At 39.3% G+C, this 20476-nt stretch overlaps 1 protein-coding gene across 2 annotated transcripts in view; it reads right to left on the reverse strand.

Annotated features, from left to right (window-relative positions):
* Window positions 1–20476, reverse strand: part of TMEM87B (transmembrane protein 87B) — a 51601-nt gene that overhangs the window by 4730 nt on the left and 26395 nt on the right. The window contains exons 11-17 of one of the 2 annotated variants that reach the window (XM_043603998.1): window positions 15609–15680; window positions 13596–13704; window positions 13451–13509; window positions 10814–10917; window positions 9152–9225; window positions 4868–4941; window positions 2886–2938 (exon numbers count right to left, since the gene is read on the reverse strand). In XM_043603998.1, coding sequence (XP_043459933.1) covers window positions 2886–2938; window positions 4868–4941; window positions 9152–9225; window positions 10814–10917; window positions 13451–13509; window positions 13596–13704; window positions 15609–15680 — 545 coding nt within the window. Of the gene's footprint in view, window positions 1–2885; window positions 2939–4867; window positions 4942–9151; window positions 9226–10813; window positions 10918–13450; window positions 13510–13595; window positions 13705–15608; window positions 15681–19803; window positions 19876–20476 lie in introns of both variants that reach the window. The other variant, XM_043603997.1, reaches the window with a different exon arrangement.

The raw sequence follows: 20476 nt of genomic DNA on the forward strand, positions 1-20476 counted from the left end.
AGGGATGAATTTTTTAAATCTGACACAAATAATTGACAGTTACAGACATCAGGACAGTAGCACCCTTCAAAAAGTGGAATTGTGATTTAGGAGGAAAATAAAGGGGTTTTTAGGACACTAGTGATGTTTTATTTATTTTTTATCTGGGTACTAGTTACATGAGTGTGTTCATATTGCAAATTTATTGAGCTTAGGATTCTGTACTTTCCAGAATGTGTGCTATACTTCAAAAAATTTCAGTTAAGGGGCACCTGGGTGGCTCAGTCGGTTAAGCATCTGACTTTGCTTAGGTCATGATCTCACAGTTCGTGAGTTCAAGCCCCGCATCAGGCTCTGTCCTGTGAGAACTTAAGAGGGATGAATAAGCTTGACTATAGTAATCATTTCAGTGTCCATATGTATATCAAATCATTTCAGTGTCCATATGTATACATGGTCATGTACACCTTAAATATATACAGTATATTAAAATAAACAGAACCCTATGACCCAGCAATTGCACTACTAGCCATTTATCCATGGGATACAGGTGTGCTGTTTCGAAGGGACACATGCACCCCCCTGTTTATGGCAGCACTATCAACAATAGCCAAAGTACGGAAAGAGCCCAAATGTCCATCGACGGATGAATGCATAAAGAAGATGTGGTGTATATATATATATATATATATATATATATATACACACACACACACAATAGAGTATTACTCAGAAGTCAAAAAGAATGAAACTTTGCCATTTACAACTACATGGCTGGAACTGGAGGGTATTATGCTAAGTGAAATTAGTCAGTCAGAGAAAGACAAAAATCATACGACTTCACTCCTAAGAGGACTTTAAGATACAAAACAGATGAACATAAGGGATGGGAAACAAAAATAATATAAAAACAGGAAGGGGACAAGACAGAAGAGACTCATAAATACAGAGAACAAACAGAGGCTTACTGGAGGGGTTGTGGGAGGGAGGATGGGCTAAATGGGTAAGGGGCACTGAGGAATCTACTCCTGAAATCACTGTTGTACTATATGCTAACTAATTTGGACGTAAATTAAAAAAAATTAAAAATTAAATTAAAAAAACCTAACTAACTAACTAACTAAATAAATAAATAAATGAATAAAATAAAGAGAGGGGCACCTAGGTGGATCAGTCGGTTAAGCATCCAACTTTGGCTCAGGTCATGAACTCGCAGATCTTGAGTTCAAGCACTGTGTCAGGCTCTATGCTGACAGCTCAGAGCCTGGAACCTGTTTCAGAGTCTGTGTCTCTGTCTTTCTCTGTTCCTCCCCTGCTCTCATTCTTGTCTGTCTCTCTCTCAAAAATAAAGATTAAAAAAATTTAAAAAAAAAAATTTTTTTTTTCAACGTTTATTTATTTTTTTGGGACAGAGAGAGACAGAGCATGAACGGGGGAGGGGCAGAGAGAGAGGGAGACACAGAATCGGAAACAGGCTCCAGGCTCTGAGCCATCAGCCCAGAGCCCGACGCGGGGCTCGAACTCACGGACCACGAGATCGTGACCTGGCTGAAGTCGGACGCTTAACCGACTGCGCCACCCAGGCGCCCCTAAAAAATTTTTTTAAATAGAGGGATACGGAAACATATTAGGAAAGGTATTTATGGAATCAAGTACTTGCTTAATTCCCATACCATCATTACCACTGATGGGGTGCCTACTGGGGGTGGGGGGTGCTAGAGAGAGTTCTACAATACAGCCTTTGCTTGGGAAAGAAAACACAGATAAAAAAGAAAAGCCGAGAGTAGAGCCCCACCGTGTGGTAGATCTCCCTCACAGACAGAGAGCGAGCCTGAAGGGAAAGTCTACGCCAGAGCTACCACATGCAAGTCCCCTCCCTGTGAGACTCCAGAGAACGCCACTTACAGAGCAGTCTATGGTGAAGGCAGAAGAAAGAGAAGCAAGAGACTAACTAGGTGTGATAAAGGGGCCACGTTAGACTGTCTGGAATAATACTATCAAGGAAAATCCAGGGGAGAGGACTGCTTTCGGGGAAACTTGAACCAGAACCTGAGAGACCCAGAAGACAGTCGTTGGATGCTCAGCACTGTTTGGAGGTAAACACTAGCAATTTCAAAAATGCTTCCTCCGTGAGGTTAATGATTGTTGAAAACTTGGTAAGATGTATTCAGTGCATTGAAGAGGGAGGTGAACTCCACTAAGCTGTCCTTTATGGCTGATCAGAGATAAGGAAAAGTGATAATCTGTTCAAATTGTCCTAAGATAGGCAAGCAGAATTTCATACTAAACAGAAACTGTCTACATGGAAGTAAATGGGAGCAGGGAAAGGAAAGAACAGTATATGAAAATGTTATCCTCTCTGCCTATCCTGCTGGTTTCTGTTGTGGAAACAGCTACGTGGAGTTCTTGCTTCACCTTATCAAACAGAACGTTGCGTCAAACAGAACATTGATCCTGATTAGCTCAAAGTTCCCGAGGGGCTTGGTCTATACTTTGCCGAAGCTCATGTTTTTCCTCCAAAAGCTTCCCCACCATACATGGTATTGGGGTTCCATGTGTTTAAAAAATAAAAAAGTTTTACATATGCTTCAACTTTTTTATAATAGAAAGTTGAAACAAGATAAAGTGATTCTAATCCTGAAAAACTTAGATCAGAAAGGGCTGGAGTTGGTTATAGGCCACAAGCATTCACGTGGTTGTTGTACAGTGAAAAATGAAGAAGGAAAGACCAAGGCAGGGCTGTGTTCTCCTTGTAGTCTGACATGACATTAGTCATTCACTAGTGATGGGGGCCTATCAAAACATATGGAGGTACGAGGTTCGAAAAGCACATGACGGAACATGAAAGTTATCTCTTTATACGATATACTAAATTTTAGACCCAAACTTTAACAAAAGATATTTACACATCTGTGAATGAAGAGGGAATATTTTCTTCCACCCACTTCAAATCTTCATCCTGTAGAAATAAATATTTATATATCAGCATTTGCTTAGTATGACCTGAAAGAATTGTAAAATATAATGTATATAAAATGTAAGCATTTAAATTCAAATGCATGATTCTTTTCATTTCTACATATCCTAAGAACTTGGCACTTATGCCACACAGAAATTATGCCAGTATGCTCTTAAACAGGCAAACAAACAAAAACTTGGATTTCAGAATTTTTTACTTCTTGGTTTTCTTTACATTAGATGCACAGGTGTTGATTTTGGTGTTTTTTTTTTACCCTGAAAAAACAGTAGAAACACAGAGTCGATTAATGAGAAAATAGCAAGAATATTGATTTGTATTGGTTTTTTGCTCCCAGCAGTCATTATGCCTGTCTCCTAATTTGTTCAAGTTTTTATATCATGAGTTTATAATTTTTCAACCGAAAAAGATGACAGTGCAAATACTCTAATTTTACAAAAGCCTATTTATTTCTATGCTTGTATTTACACTCATCTCTCTGCAGGAGACAAGAGAAGGAAAACAGGTCAGTTGGGGAATCTGTTTTTTTTTTTTTTTTAATTTTTTTTCCCGTTTATTTATTTTTGGGACAGAGAGAGACAGAGCATGAATGGGGGAGGGGCAGAGAGAGAGGGAGACACAGAATCGGAAACAGGCTCCAGGCTCCGAGCCATCAGCCCAGAGCCTGACGCGGGGCTCGAACTCACGGACTGCGAGATCGTGACCTGGCTGAAGTCAGACGCTTAACCGACTGCGCCACCCAGGCGCCCCGGGAATCTGTTTTTTAATAGATGCTTGCTTATAGTTATCTCATTGGGACAAAGAAAAATAAAAGGTATACTGAATATTTTGATTTATACTATAAAATAAATAAAAATGTTTCTTTGTGATCTACCCGGCTACATGGAATACTCAAGTGTCAGTTACATCTTGCTCACCTAGACAGACAAAGCAGCTGAGCCAGTATTAACAGGAACCCCAATTCTCATGAGATAAGGCTTCTGATCAAGAGCTGACTGCACTTAATTTTGGGAAATGAAAAAGTATTCCTTTGATGTTTTGGTAAGCACTGAGTTTTAAAATAAAGTGGGATATACTGTATATCCCTAAAATAAAAGGAAAAGATCTTTAAAAATTTGAAGTTCAATAGCTCTAACACCAGATAATTAAAACTGTTGTAATTTTTCTAAAGTTTAAATCACCATAAAACTACTCAAAGAACACATTTTACAGAATTATTGATTAACAAAAAAATGAAAAGATTTACTGAACAGATTAACCTAACCTATTCTCATATATCATCTGTTCTGTCAGAACTTACAAGCACACATAAATTTTTATATTCTATTAATCACAACATATACAATTATAAGAAAGCAGAATAGAAAACTGTGAGAGGCATTTCCACTTTGCTTAATATGCATAAAATATTTAAAAACTCATCTCTACCCTCTATTTAACCATTTTATTCAAGCTTCCAGCTTTATATAAAAAATGCTAATTTTGTCAACTACACAGGCAACACATAAAATCCTTTCCTAATAGATACCAAATGTTATCTGAAATGGCTTCAAAAATCACTTCAAAATGCTGAACAATTAACAAGCTTCTACTATAACAAAGCTTCTCGATCTTTAATGTACATATGAGTCATCTATGGGATCCTGTTAAAAAGTAGATTCAGATTCAGTAGGTCTGAGGTGGGCCCGAGACTACATTTCTAGCAAGTTCCCAGGTGACGCTCATGCTTCTGGTCCAAGAACAGCATTTGAGAAGCAAAGATCTACAGTAGTTACAATCATCAGACTTAACTACTATCACTAATTGGTAAAACTGATTTTCATACAAAAAGCTTTCATACTAAGGTAGAAAATGTTTTCCTGACGGTCAATGAATGTGACACAGACTCTATTAAATATATACTATACTCACAAAATTATCAGAAGTAGCAGGTTTAGCTGTTCCATTGGAAACCGTTTTTGAGACTCTTAATTTTATTCCTTCAGCTACGAGAAACATGATAGAGATAAATATCTAAAATTATAAAATATTATTTTCCTTCATGTTTAATAACTCAACAAAGATTTATATCTACACATATATATCTATATAGATTTATAAATATTAATTATATATTTACTATATATATTTATTCTTATTTTTTTAATGTTTATTTTTGAGAGAGAGAGAGAGAGACAGAGACAGAGACAGAGTGTGAGCAGGAAGGGGCAGAGAGAGAGGGAGACACAGAATCCATAGCAGGCTCTAGGCTCCAAGCAGTCAGCACAGAGCCCAACATGGGGCTCAAACTCACAAGCCATGAGATTACGACCCGAGCCAAAGTTGGACGCTTAACCAACTAAGCCACCCAGGCGTTCCTTAAAGGAGAGGTAACAGTGGAAGCTTCGGGCAGGGGGCTGGCTTTAACATACCACTTGGAAATGTAGGAGGGATGGCAAAAATCAATAGATTTCTCAAATGTTTGCAGTAACAACCAGGTTTTTAAGATGCTAGTTTGAATTCCCATTTTAGAGGAGTTTAAACAAACAAGCAAACATACAAACATATACACGTATTTCCTTAGTTTCAATATATTTTAAAGTTTATGGATTTAAAAATCTATGATTTGCAGTATCATATTTAGGAATAAATCACATCTTTGTCTATGCCTTTTCCTCGCTGACACATACATTTTGGAATGTGCCTATGGTATAAAATAGGAAAGAGAAGGGTTTTCTCCTTTCCTATTGGACCAAGGCTCTCCTTTCTGTGAGCAGTTTCAGCACAGCAGAGGTTGAGAGCATGAGTACTGGAACCAGACTGCCTCACCCAGGATTCTGGCTCTCCCTGGACAACCCTGGGCAAAGCAATCGCCTTTCTGCAACTCAGTGTCCCCAGCAACACAATGGGATAATACTGATAGCTACTTCATAGGGTTCTCACGAGCATTAAACAAGTTAGCATATATAAGGTGCCTGACACTTAATCTATGTCCCATAAGTATTCACTTTGTAATATTGTATAATTACAATATTGTACTATTGTTATTATAATAATTTGCAAATAGTGCTTCTCCATAGACATGGACAATTGATATATTATGACATATATGATATATTAAGTTGATATAATGAGTGAAAATGAGGTACCTTGATCAAAAAATATTTCCATGGGGCATTTAAAATCCTAACATTTGAGATCTATTCTTTTAAAAGGGCAAACACTGATTTTTAAAACTTAAGTACAATATATATAATACACAAATTTAATGTTTATTTATTTTTGAGGGTGTGAGCAGGGGAGGGGCAGAGAGAGAGAGGGAGACACAGAATCCAAAGCAGGCTCCAGCCTCTGAGCTGTCAGCACAGAGCCCAACGCGGGCCTTGAACCCATGGACCACGAGATCAGGACCCGAGCTGAAGTCGGACACTTAACCAACTGAGCCACCCAGGTACCCCTATATAATACACAAGTTTTAAGTGTATAGTCTAAATCGAGACACTTAACATTTCCATCATCACAGAAGGTTCTTTAAATCCCTTTCTGGTCAATCCTACTCCCACCAGAAGCAACCATTGTTCTGACTGACATAATCACCATAGCTTAGTACTGCCTGTTCTAGAACTTCATATATAGAACCATAATCCATGGAGTCTATCATCTTTTGGATTTGATTACTTTCACTCAACATAAAGGTTTTGAAATTTATTTATGTTGTAGAGTGTTGGCTACTTTTGATTACTGAACAGTAGTTGGCTGTGTGGGTATACCACAAATACTTTGTTCATCTGTTGACGGACTTTAGGTTACATCCAGTTTTAAACTATTAAGAATAAAGCCGCTGGGGTGCTTGGGTGGCTCAGTAAAATGTCTGATTCTTGGTTTTGGCTCAAGTCATGATCTAACGGTTTGTGAGTTTGAGCCCGACATTGGGCTCTGCACTGACAGTGTGGAGCCTGCTTGGGATTCTCTCTCTCTCTCTGCCCCTCCCCTGCTCACACACTCTCTCTCTCTCCAAATAAATAAATAAACTTAAAAAAAATAAAGTTGCTGAAAATAATAATGTACATTAGTGTCTTTTTGTGAACATCTGCTTTCATTTCTATCATTTCTTCTGGGTAAATACCTTGGTGTGGAATGGCTGGGTTGGACGGCAGGTATATTTTTAACTTTTTAAGAACTAATTTTTTTTTTTAATGTTTACTTATTTATTTGGAGAGAGAGAGAGAGAGCGCGCACATGTGTGTGTGAATAGGGGAGGGGCAGAGAGAGGGGGACAGAGGATCCAAAGTGGGCTCTGCACTGACAGCAGGGAGCCCAATGTGGGGCTCGAACTCAGGAACCGTGAGATTATGACCTGAGGTGAGATCAAGAGTTGGAGGCTTACCCGACTAAACCACTCAGGCACCCCATGAAATTTTTATGTCTTGAAATTAGTGTAAGCCCATTAATTTTATTTTATTGAGATATAATTCCCACACTATAAAATGCACCACTTTGAAGCGTACAGCTCAGTGAATTCCAGTATAGCCACGGAACTGTACAACCATCACCACTAATTTCAAATTTTCATCACCCTAAAAAGAAACCCCATACCCATCAGTAGTCACTCCCTACTGATGCCTTCCACCAACCCCTGGCAATCACCAATATATTTTCTGTCTCTATGGACTTACCTTTTGTGGATTTTTCATATAAATTTTTTTAAATTTATTTTAAGTTTATTTATTTATTTTGAGAGAGAGAGGGAGAGAAAAAAATTCAAAATCAAAGAACCTGGGATTTGAACATCAGATTTCTTTTTTTTTAATTTATTTTTAAAATTTATTTATTTATTTATCTATTTATTTATTTAAATATATGAAGTTTATTGTCAAATTGGTTTCCATACAACACCCAGTGCTCATCCCAAAAGGTGCTCTCCTCAATGCTCATCACCCACCCATAAATTTTTTTTAATGTTTGTTTATTTTTGAGAGAGAGAGAGACAGAGTGCAAGTGGGTTAGGGGCAGAGAGAGAGGGAGACACAGAATCCAAACCAGGCTCCAGGCTCTGAGCTGTCAGCACAGAGCCCGACACGGGGCTCGAACTCACAAGCTGTGAGATCATGACCTGAGCCGAAGTCAGACGCTTAACCGACTGAGCCACCCAGGAGCCCCTTGTAGATTTTTCATATAAATGGAATCATAAAATTTGTGATGTTTATGACTGGCTTCTTTCACTTAGCATAATGTTTTCCAGATTTGTCCATGTTTAACTACAAGAATGTTTTGACTCTTCTAGGTCCTATGCTTTTTCCATATACATTATAAAATCATTTTAACCATTTGTATTTTCTTTTTTTTTAGATCAGTTAGAATTATGATTGGGATTGTACAGATTCTATTGATCAATTTGTGGAACTGACTGCTTCATAATATTGAGAGCTGTTAACTCGTAAACGTTACATCTCTATACTTATTCTCAGCAACTGAATTATGTGTTGATGTTGCCTCAACAAATGATTAAAGTATTATGGTAAAATTAATAAAATGATAAAATGCTATGGAGAAATTAATTGAAAGATGAAAGTAGCACTAAAACTATAACTAGAAATGCTTTGGGCATGACCAGGAATTAACAGATCTGTATATTTCTCAAGAGCAAGAAGAGGTGATTGAAGGAAATTCAGCAATTATCATTAAGAAGATTATTAGGAGCTAAGCACAATATAAACTAAGTTATTAGTGTGAAAAAGTTTACTTACTTTAATACTTAAGGCCTTAAGAGCAAATAAGTATCAAAAGCTCACACTGCACTAACAATCTTGAAAATTTCACTACTGGGGTGCCTTGGTGGCTCAGTCGGTTAAGCGTCCGACCTCGGCTCAGGTCATTACCTTGTGGTTCGTGGGTTTGAGCCCCGAATTGGGCTCTGTGCCGACAGCTCAGAGCCTGGAGCCTGCTTCAGATTCTGTGTCTCCCTCTCTCTTTGCCCCTACCCCGCTCATGCTCTGTCTCTTAAAAATAAATAAACATTAAAAAAATTAAAAAAAAAAAAAAAAAAAGAAAAATTCATTTTCATTACTGACTTTTCTTTTGTGATTATCTACCATAATAGAGGTTTTTGCAGATATAGTTTGAAAATTATTTTAATAGAAAACAGTGTATGTGATTTCGCCTCACAGGTAAAAGGTACAATACAATGGTCATTTAATAAGAAAACATATCACTCACTTAAATTCTCAGATGTTACCATGAATTCTTCAATTTCGTCATCAGAATCATCTATTAATGGCATGAAGGCATATCTATACCCAAACCAAGAAGGAATAGTGTTATCAGTGCATTTAAATCTGTTCAGTTTTCAGTTTATAGCTAACAGTGTCATTGCATACAAAGATATCTACATTTTTACAATTTCTCATAAATTCACATAACAAAAATTTAATTATTTTACTCTCAAATTAGGAAAGATTACTACCAATGAAACAGTGAAACTGGAGCACCCAAACCCTGCTGACAAAAGCATAACTGGATAAGATCTTGCTGGAAAGCAGTTCTGCAACATACAATGTTCAGGGAAGGGAATTTTCTGTACATTTTTTTTCCATGTCAGGTTACCCTCCTTGCCCACTACGTGGTAATTCCTCCCCTAACAAAAGATAAACTGCTAATCTGACTGGTGAAAACAAAGCATACTGACTGAGCCACATTTACTAGGTCCAACAGCATTCAGAAAGCATTGGTGATAATAACAATAATCCTGGAAACAAAGAGCCTAAAAATTAGGGACTGCTTCCATAAATTATGCTACATTCATATTATGAAATGCCACAGAGTCATTAAAAATAATGTGGTAGATCTTGGGGTGCCTCGCTGGCTCAGTCAGTAGAGCATGCGACTTTCGATCCAGGGTCGTGAGTTCAAGCCACACTGGGCATGGAGCCTACTTTAAAAAAAAAAAATGTTGGGGCGCCTGGGTGGCGCAGTCGGTTAAGCGTCCGACTTCAGCCAGGTCACGATCTCGCGGTCCGTGAGTTCGAGCCCCGCGTCGGGCTCTGGGCTGATGGCTCAGAGCCTGGAGCCTGTTTCTGATTCTGTGTGTCCCTCTCTCTCTGCCCCTCCCCCGTTCATGCTCTATCTCTCGCTGTCCCAAAAATAAATAAACGTTGAAAAAAAAAAATAAAAAAAAAAAAAATGTGGTAGACCTATACAGGTTGATATGGAAAGATAGATCTCAGACAAGAAGGTGCAGAACAGTGAATACATGTATAGAAGTACCTATGTATAATTATTATCGTACGCTTTTAAAAACAGAGGAAGAAACACACACATGGGTAATATACTTTTTCATTTTTCCCTGGAAGGGCATACAAAAAAATAGTACTTTCCCTGGGGAAGAGGAGGGGGCAAGGGAAGGGGGGGCTTCCCATCACACGCAGTCAACGGTGCAACCTGAACTTACCATTTAAGCTCCTTATGATTTTGGTCCCATCCTTCCTTTCCAGCTTTATTCCCTTCCAGTGTAAGTAGCATTCACCAAAACGCATGCCTCAGTGACCTCCAAAGTACGCCATGTTTGTCTCCACTACCTCAGAAAATGTACATTCTTTCCCGGCTCAGTCTTTCACTGTTCTGCTCCTTTCCTTAAGGCGTAACATAAGTGCTGCCTTTTCATGGAGTTTTCCCCATCCATCTTCAGTCTTACCCCTGGACTTCTAGTTTATACATCTCTTATTTCACTTTCTTGCATTACGTCTGTCTCCCTACTTGACTGTATTCTCCTTTAAAAGCAAGGGTTACCTCTCCAGTTTCTATATAAATGTGTTTCTATTTGAACACAGTAGCAGTTACCCACAAATGCTTGCCAAACTTGAATTTTCCTACGTTAGGTACCTCTGGTTGTTTGCTGATGGTCTCCACAAAAACATTATCACAATAAGGATAAGCGAAAAAAGGAAGCTCCAGAACGCATCATCAACCCAACGTTCCATCCAATCCTGTGACAATTCAAACACGAAATGTCAATCTTCTGATAAACAACATAGGTTTCCCGAATAGTGCACAATGGCAAACACTAATGAAGTCTTTCCGAGAAGTGAGTCTTCCAAATAAGCACGTATTTTTTTTAAGAAAATAAAAATAAGAAATGCTATATCTTGAATTTGAATTTAAAGGGGTTTCAGAGGTCATTTCATCTATTTTCTAGATGAGAACAGTCATGAGGCAAGTTAACAGGAAAGTTAGAAGCAAGTTGACAATGGGTACTTTTTTTTTTTTAATTTTCTTTTAATGTTTATTTATTTTTGAGACAGAGAGAGAGCATGAACGGGGGAGGGGCAGAGAGAGAGGGAGACACAGAATCCGAAACAAGCTCTAGGCTCCGAGCTGTCAGCACAGAGCCCAACACGGGCCTCGAACTCACGGATCGCGAGATCATGACCCAAGCTGAAGTCGGACCCTTAACCGACTGAGCCACCCGGGCGCCCCGACAATGGGTACTTTTGACGTTGATGACATTAGAATTTCTGATGCGAAGATCGCAATGTAGGATTTTTCCCAGTAGGTTATTTTGCTTTTAGTAAGACAGGAGATTTTATTACATATTGTTTCAAACATTTCTAAATGGCTGTTTAACATCATAAATACTCCTTTCCATAAAATCTTGGGGTCAACAGAAAGATTTAGAAAACAAAAACAAAAATCCCAAAGATAAACTTAGAACTCTCAAGTGAAAACACTAAGGTAAGGGGAGGAGAAAAAAGAAATTCCAGAAAGTTCAGTTTCTTCTCTCACTAAATTATCCCTGAGGCAGAAGTCCAGGATATTCAGAGGGTTGTTTGTAATTGTTTGTTTAGAACATCGAGACTAGCTCTGGATCAAGAAGCTCCCAAGAGGGCCTTTAAAATTTTTTAAGTCTAAGAAATGTATTTCTGCCTACAGAACCCACCCAAAGTACCTCCTGAATATTCATAATACCATCCTAGAAACCTGTCAGACTCAAGGTTTATAGTCCCATTTAGATACAAAATAACCCAATTTCATGGTATGCAAGACAAAAAAGATTTCCTGCTACCTGAAATTACAAGGAAGATAATTATTTTTCAACATATATAAAGGGGGGGTGACTGAGTGGCTCAGTCTGTTAAGTGTCTGAGTCTTGATTTTGGCTCAGGTCATGATCTCACGGTTTGTGGGATCGAGCCCCACGTCAGGCTGTGCTGACAGTGCAGAGCCTGCTTACAATTTTCTCTGTCCCCCTTTGTCTGCTCCTCCCCTGCTCATGCTTGCATAATCTCTCGCTCTCAAAATAAATAAACATTTAAAAATATATACAGTATATATGAAGGGAAGTTGAGAAAAGAGCATAACTGGAAAAGTGGATTTAGGAGGAACTTTTCCAGATTCATTTAAAGAAAGCAAAAGTTCACATAATTCTAGTAAAATAATTAAAACTAAATTGACAAAATGGGAATGCAAGCTGGTGCAGCCACTCTGGAAAACAGTATGGAGGTTCCTCAAAAAACTAAAAATAGAACTACCCTATGACCCAGCAATTGCACTAGTAGGTATTTATCCAAGGGATACAGGTGCGCTGTTTCGAAGGGACACGTTGCACCCCCATGTTTATAGCAGCACTATCGACAATAGCCAAAGTAGGGAAACAGCCCAAATGTCCATCGATGGACGAATGGATAAAGAAGATGTGGTGTGTATATATATATATATATATATATATATATATATATATATACACATACACACACAATGGAGTATTACTCGGCAATCAAAAAGAATGAAATCTTGCCATTTGCAACTACGTGGATGGAACCGGAGGGTATTATACTAAGTGAAATTAGTCAGTCAGAGAAAGACAAAAATCATATGACTTCACTCATATGAGGACTTTAAGAGACAAAACAGATGAACATAAGGGAAGGGAAACAAAAATAATATAAAAACAGCGAGGGGGATAAAACAGAAGAGACTCATAAATATGGAGAACAAACAGAGGGTTACTGGAGGGAGTGTGGGAGGGGGGATGGGCTAAATGGGGAAGGGGCACTAAGGAATCTACTCCTGAAATCATTGTTGCACTCTATGCTAACTAATTTGGATGTAAATTTAAAAAAATAAAAAAGAGCCTGGGTGGCTCAGTCGGTTGAATGGCCGACTTTGGCTCAGGTCACGATCTCGCGGTCCATGAGTTCGAGCCCCGCGTCGGGCTCTGTGCTGACAGCTCAGAGCCTGGAGCCTGTTTCAGATTCTGTGTCTCCCTCTCTCTGACCCTCCCCCGTTCATGCTCTGTCTCTCTCTGTCTCAAAAATAAATAAACGTTAAAAAAAAATAAAAAAATTTAAAAAAATAAAAAATAAAAATAAAAAAGAATATTAAAAAACAACAAAAAAAAAACTAAACTGACAATCTCCACTAAAGTTACCTTTATTTACAAACACAAACTAAAGTACTCAAAATTACCCAAAATAGTATAATTAGAAATGAAAACTGTTTAAATAGGAAGATTATACTTACGGATTGACATTTTGCAATTCTAAATGTCTTAGTCGTCCACACCATAAATACTACAGAAGCTGAAACACACCAAAAAAAAGTCACCTTTGAAGGAACACACAATACTGAAATAACTTATTATAACAAGAAAAATCAAATAGCTTACCCAGTACGGCAAAGATCAGAGTATTTGTAAAGTGCCTGTATAAAGAAAATTTCACCGTGTTCTTTCTTAGCCTTAGAGTCTTCATAGTTTGGGCCAAACTTATAAATATGTGAAAGAAAGTTAAGGAAAACCATTTTAAACAGTAACAAGCAGTTAAAATAAAAACGAAAATAATCCTCTACTACATTTCTAAAATTAGTACTGCTAAATATAGTTCCTATAATTTAAAGCTAATAAAAACACAGAAAATATTACTTTAGCCAATACTGTATGATCATGATACTGATTTTATCACGGATTTTGCTTTACAATTTACCATTGTCTGAACTAAACAAACTTTGAGGAAGACAATAAGCAAGAAGTCCTGTGATGTTCTCCTTCAAGGCCAAGCTCCCAGAACAGGAAAGACCGGTATATACAGGAAAGGAGTCCCCCTTAGGCCAGATACTCTACAGATCACATTATGACATGCCCTTTGGCTTGTGCCTGTTTCTTTCTTATTTTGTTCTTTCTAGTCTCCTCTTGTTTTATCCTCTGAATGACCATATTAGGTCATCTATCAATTCCATTTATAAATTAAAAAATTTAAATGTCAAATAAATCTGGACTTAAGTCTGGGGAGACTCCATTCAAAAGATTACTGAGACAAGCAGAGGAGGCTCACTGCAATGGGGAGAATGTTCCAAGTCTAAGATCTGCAAGAGTCCCACAGGTCAGGCTGGACAGGGCTTTGCCTTTGTGGGGAGAGGTAAACAAGACTGGAAAGCCGGTGTGGGGAAGTGGGTGGCGTGACTGGTCAGCTGATCGGGGAAAGACTTTCCCTGAGGTGTGCAGATTCTCAGAAGAGGCCACCGAGGAGGGCTGCGGTGGACGAAAGCTCAGGGCCCTGGGGAGGGAGACCACTTCGTCTGGTCCAGGCTGGCGTTCTGCCCAGACTGGTCAGGAGGTCTGTGCCTGGCCTGGTCATGGGTGACAAGGGGGCATCCGGGAGTCTCAGGTGAGTCCTATGGAGAAAGGAGGTCCTTTGTAGTAAGGCTTTTCCCGAACACGAAAGGGTGGGGGTTTTGTTAACCGTGGCTGTCTTCCAGGAGTACAGGGATCAGGTGAAGCTCAACACTGACAAGCAGGAAGAAGTAAAAAGAGGCTTCTCCACTGAGCTCCGCGGCAGCTCTCTCTTCGTAAGAGGAAGGTGCTTATCTTCCACCACCAATCTTTGTTTTATGAACCGTATGCTGAAAATTACAGAGCGAAGCCCAAGAATGGAAGTGGCCCGTTTTGCATTTTTGCCTATTTTAAATTCCCAATTCTTCATTAATCAGAAACTTCAGTGTAGTACTCAAAACTGCGACTCAATCTTCCTAAATGATCAAGGAGTAGTCGCAAGAAGATCCATTTCTAAAATAACACAATTCAACGAATGAAGGCTATTGTTAGAATTTACAAAAATGCAAATATGCTGTATTCATTAAACATTATCAAGAAAAATTCTTTTTTAAAAATTCCTGAAGGGGCGCCTGGGTGGCTCAGTCGGTTAAGCGTCGACTTCGGCTCAGGTCACGATCTCGCGGTCCGTGAGTTCGAGCCCTGCATCCGGCTCTGTGCTGACAGCTCAGAGCCTGGAGCCTGTTTCAGATTCTGTGTCTCCCTCTCTCTCTGACCCTCCCCCATTCATGCTCTGTCTCTCTCTGTCTCAAAAATAAATAAACGTTAAAAAAAATAAAAAAAAATAAAATAAAATAAAATAAAAATCCCTGAAGAAAATGAATTTTCTATGTGAGCAAGCTGGTCTCATTTAATAATTCTAAAGTACTTCTTCGAAGCCCAGGAATAAAAAGATCGAAAGCAAATTCAAAACTGCCTAAACCCCCACTTACCAAGACACTGTTACATTTCGGCAAAGCTTAAATCATTTCTCCCATTAAAGGAAAGTGGTTACGAAAGCAAACAGGCCCGGTTATCGTGGAGTTAGAAGCAACGGGAAGGCGGACGTGCTCTGCGGTAGGAAAAGGATATCCACCAGCACAAGCCAGAGTCAAGGAGAGAGAGAGGGAGGCTGGCCAGAAGCACAAGATCAGAGTCATTTGCCTGCAGCAAAACAGCACAAAATTAAAACAAGCATAAAAAAAGAGGAAGAGGGCTTCAAGAGAAAAGCTATGGCTTTCAATTTTTCAAGCTATTTTACTTTAGAATCAGATTCTTAGGGGATAGCTATGTTAAGTTCATCCAAGCACAGGAAACAGGGTCATTATGCAAGCACTCAATTCTGTGATGTATGTGGATCTGCTTCTTTTGCCTGCCATTTGTAATCATTTAGGAAATCTGCTCTCCTGGGACGCTGGGGTGGCTTAGTGGGTTAATAGTGGGACTTCGGCTCAGGTCACAGTTCATGAGTTCAAGCCCCACTTCAGGCTCTGTGCTGACAGCTCAGAGCCTGGGGCCTGCTTCAGATTCTGTGTCTCCTCCTCTCTCTGTCCCACCTCCACTTGTGCTCTCTCAAAAGTGAATAAACATTAAAAAAAAATTTAAAAAGAAATGTATTCTCTGTCGGTACAGAAAATGCAGATTTTTCACTTCCGTCAAGAAAACTGCCAAATAGCCGTCTAAAAGCAAATAGGAAATTCAGGTTCAAGCTGAAATGGATACTAAGTGTCCTTTCTCTCACCATGAAACACTAACCAAGATAATTTTAATTTCTGAATTTCTTCATGACTTTTATCACAAACATCTTTATTAAAAATATTAATCATTAAGCAAACTAAGTCTTTTGCGTTGTTTTCCTTATCTCCCCACTCCAATTTGGCTCATTATTGTGTTGGAAATGGACCAAAGCCAACGCTGTCCATAAAGGTGATAAATTACCCTCATTCACATCCAGATGGAATTTGGTCGTTAGAGCTGCTTGTCTTTGGAGTTTTCTGCCAAGTTGCATTACTGTTTTTCCTAGTGAACTACTTTGTGGATGGTTGGTTAAGAACAAGAAATCTTTGAAATACATATCTTGTAAATTACCAGGAAAAAAGATAATACAGATTTTTTAAAATGCAGTGTCCACAGCTCAATTAATTGAAGAGCATACTCCTTAACTAATGAAAGGCTCCAAGCGTATCCAGTTTTGGAGACAAGACAATTCCAAATTCAGCAGACATCTGAAGCTCACTTTCTAAATGCACAAATGACAGAACAGAAGATCTGAGACCAAAAGCTAGGTTCATCTTCACTGCAATTCTGCTGATCCCAGTGCCAGGTATGTCTACACTGCCCACCCCTTGTCCTCAAGTCAGGTGAGCATCCCAACAAGCAATGCGGCTGCAGTGTAGCCGAGAAGGAAGCACAGCCCTTGGGGAGGAGTACTTATAGTTAGGGCACTGTTCCTGGGCAGGACTGAGCAAGGTGTTTCACCTTCTTAATAGCTGAATGTCGTTAAATGTGTTTTCATGGGGAAAACATAAAAATGACACTACAGTAAGATTTATAGCATTCTCTGAAAAGATAACTATAAAATTTAACCATAAATTCTTTCAACAAACTTGGATTCCAAACTAGTAGCTTTGAACAGATGTACAGCAGATTTTTAAGCAAGTTCGGTGAGAAACAACTCTTTAAATCAGGTATTATTTCTTAACTAGACACCCCTTAGACACTAGAGGATCCATTGATATAATTTAGGTTTTTAAATGCCCTAACACAGGCAAAACATCCATGGAGTGTATGAATCTTGTGACAAGAGGCTTGACAGCTTTCATTCAATTTTCAAAGGCCTCTCTGATCCCGGCACCCAAAGGAGGCTGAGACCCGCTGCTTTAGAGAGTAAGGAGAGTATAGTCAAAGGTTTTTTTTTGTTTTGTTTTAACTTGGAAGCATACTAAAAATTCGCAAACAGGGAGTTTAAGGGGCAGACAGACTGGATTGAGAAGAAAACACCCATGGGGGACTCAGAAAAGGCAGTTAGCAGCACTATGCATGTTTGCCCATCTACAGAAAGGGGGGATCTCTGCAGAGGAGGAACACAGGCAAACTCAAGCCCTCTGGCCTTCCTGTGAGAGACAAACATGAGAAAATGGAAAGAAATTACAAGGAAATGAAATAACATTTAACATGAAAAGGTAAAAAAGACAAGTATTGAAGACAGTGGAAACACAAAAACAAAACTTGGTAAAAAACAAATCCATCTATAGAAAAGAGCTTCATAGAGGATATAAATGCAGAAGAAACATAAAGGTCATATTCTGGGATACACACAGCACCGCCCTCTGCTCTGCCCAGCTCACGCTTTCTTTAGGATTCCTCCCATTTCCAAGAATGTGTAGTAGAGGCTCTGCTTCGGAGTTAAAGAGAATGGAATTTCCCAGACTCGACTGGAGTCACTGAAGCAGTGAGGAGGGTTCTCCAGGATGGCTCCCCTTGCCACTAAAAAGTTCTCCTGCTGCTACAGTGTAGCTTCTGCCCCATCGGCTTCACTGAACCTGCTCTCCTGCTGTCCCGCTGTGACCTCTGGAATGACCTAAGCCAGGTACACCTTGGCAGCTCATCTCTCTGTAGTACTGGCCACTGTGGACCACCCTACCTTACCCAAGCTCGCCCAGTCTTCACCCCAGGACAATTTCTGGGTTCCTCTGCCTCCTTCCACGCTGGTGTTCCATGCACGTTTCCACTCCACTAGGCGCCCTCCTGGTCCTCTCCTCTCTCACTCGTCTACGTGTTCTTGGGTCGCTTCTGCAGGCTACAACCTTGTCTCATGTGAAGATGACCTCCAACTTTCATCACCAGTTCCAATTCCTCTGACAAACCCAGGCTGGGCTTTCCAACTCTCTACTTAACATGAATGGCCCAAGTCAGTTCAAACTTCACCAAGATGGTCCCTTCCCTAGGTTCACGGCCGTGGGGTGGCAAAACTGCCCTAGCCACCCAAATGAGATATGCAAGACTTCTCTTGACCTCTCGCCCTTCTTTTCCCACCCATTCCTACTCAGTCTGTTATCTGGAGTCTCCTTCCCATTCCCTCTGCCCTGTTTCTAACCCTTACCATCTTTTTGTTGGACCGCTACAAACGACTCTTTACTAGACTTCCTGTCTCAATACTCTAGACCCTCCTTTTTCAGGTCATTTTTTTTTTTTTTTTAATTTTTAAAGATTTTGTTTTTAAGTAATCTCTACACCCAACACGGGGCTCAAACTCACCACCTCAAGATCAAGAGTCTCACATTCTTCCAACTGAGCAGGCCAGTGTCTCTTCCGGGTCACTTTTAAATATTATTTTCGAGTTCTTTCTAATACAGATTTCATCATGGTATTTGCCGGCACGGCTTTAATTCCTGTCTCCTCTCGCCTGAAGAAGGAACTTTAGACTCTTGAGCACATCATTCTACCTCTCCCTCTGGCCCCACCTTCCACGATTCTCCCACACATGTATACCTTATAGGCAAGCTACCCTGGGACATTCTACCACGGTCCCTGTATTTTCACGCTTCCAACTATTTATTCCCCTCAATATTCCCAGAATGCGTTTTCCCCACTTCTTTTCCTGGTTAGCCTCTATCTGTTCTCCCAGTCTCAATTTAATGTCACCATCTCTGTGAAGTCTTGAGTTTTGCACTAGAATTGCTTTCTCTCTTCTCTATTTGCATAGCACCTCTTTACAATGGCAATTACTGGGGCACCTGGGTGGCGCAGTCGGTTAAGCGTCCGACTTCAGCCAGGTCACGATCTCGCGGTCCGTGAGTTCGAGCCCCGCGTCGGGCTCTGGGCTGATGGCTCAGAGCCTGGAGCCTGTTTCCGATTCTGTGTCTCCCTCTCTCTCTGCCCCTCCCCCGTTCATGCTCTGTCTCTCTCTGTCCCAAAAATAAATAAAAACGTTGAAAAAAAAAATTAAAAAAAAAAAAAGCTTATTTTACAATGGCAATTACTATCACTCTATTGTTCCTAGTTATGTATTTTTCTTCCCTACCAGAGTAACACAGGAATAATACCTTTTTCTTCTGTCTCCTCAGTATGGGGCACATATTGAGCACTTAAGTTTGCTGAACTAATAGAAAAAGAAAGATATTGTTTGTTTGGGGAATTGTTACTTTTTCACCTTCAACTAAATTCCTGTATTGAGGTTAAAAATAATAATGCATAACTATAGTTCCTTCTATTATAACGGAACAGTACTAAAAGTAATTTGATTTTAATGACACAACAAACTACTTTAGGACATAGTAAAGGATATGAACCATACAAAAATGGAGTCAATAACTGCCAAAATAATGTCACCAAAAATGACAGCTAAATGGTTAGAACCCTGGAAGATAAAAAACAGGGGGAAAAATCTGAATGTAAAAGTTTCATTCCATTATAGAAATTATTATGTGATAAAGAAAAACAATTTAGCTCATTTCATCATTTTACAAAAGCCACAGAAATTTTATTCCTAACAAAATTGTGTCTATGCACTTGGAAATTTTTGTTTTGGCAGCAACAGGTGTTAGTCTGCCATCCACCTATTCAAAGATAATGTAAAACTGTACTATGCAATGGCAAATAAAACATATCATGTCTCCAGCTCCACTGAGATAAACCATTTCAATCTCTCCCCTCTCCACACCAACCTACAGCCAGGGCTACTAATGAAACGGGACTCCTGATCTTTCTTACTATCTGTGAAGGGACATGAAAAAACAAAACAAAACAAAGAAAAGGAGCTGTGGAAGAGTAAAAATAAACCATGGATTAGACACTTTCATCACAAGTTGACAGAAAATCATATTTAAAAGTTATATCTAAGATGTTGTCTACGTAAAACCTTAAAGAAAAACAATGTTTATACTATGTCTACATGCGGGATATTTATCTTTTCTCTTTCTAGCAAAGACTAGCTCCTGTAAATTATATATATAAATGCA

The sequence above is a fragment of the Prionailurus bengalensis genome, chromosome A3 (genome assembly GCF_016509475.1).
Source record: "Prionailurus bengalensis isolate Pbe53 chromosome A3, Fcat_Pben_1.1_paternal_pri, whole genome shotgun sequence".
Taxonomy (NCBI): domain Eukaryota; kingdom Metazoa; phylum Chordata; class Mammalia; order Carnivora; family Felidae; genus Prionailurus; species Prionailurus bengalensis.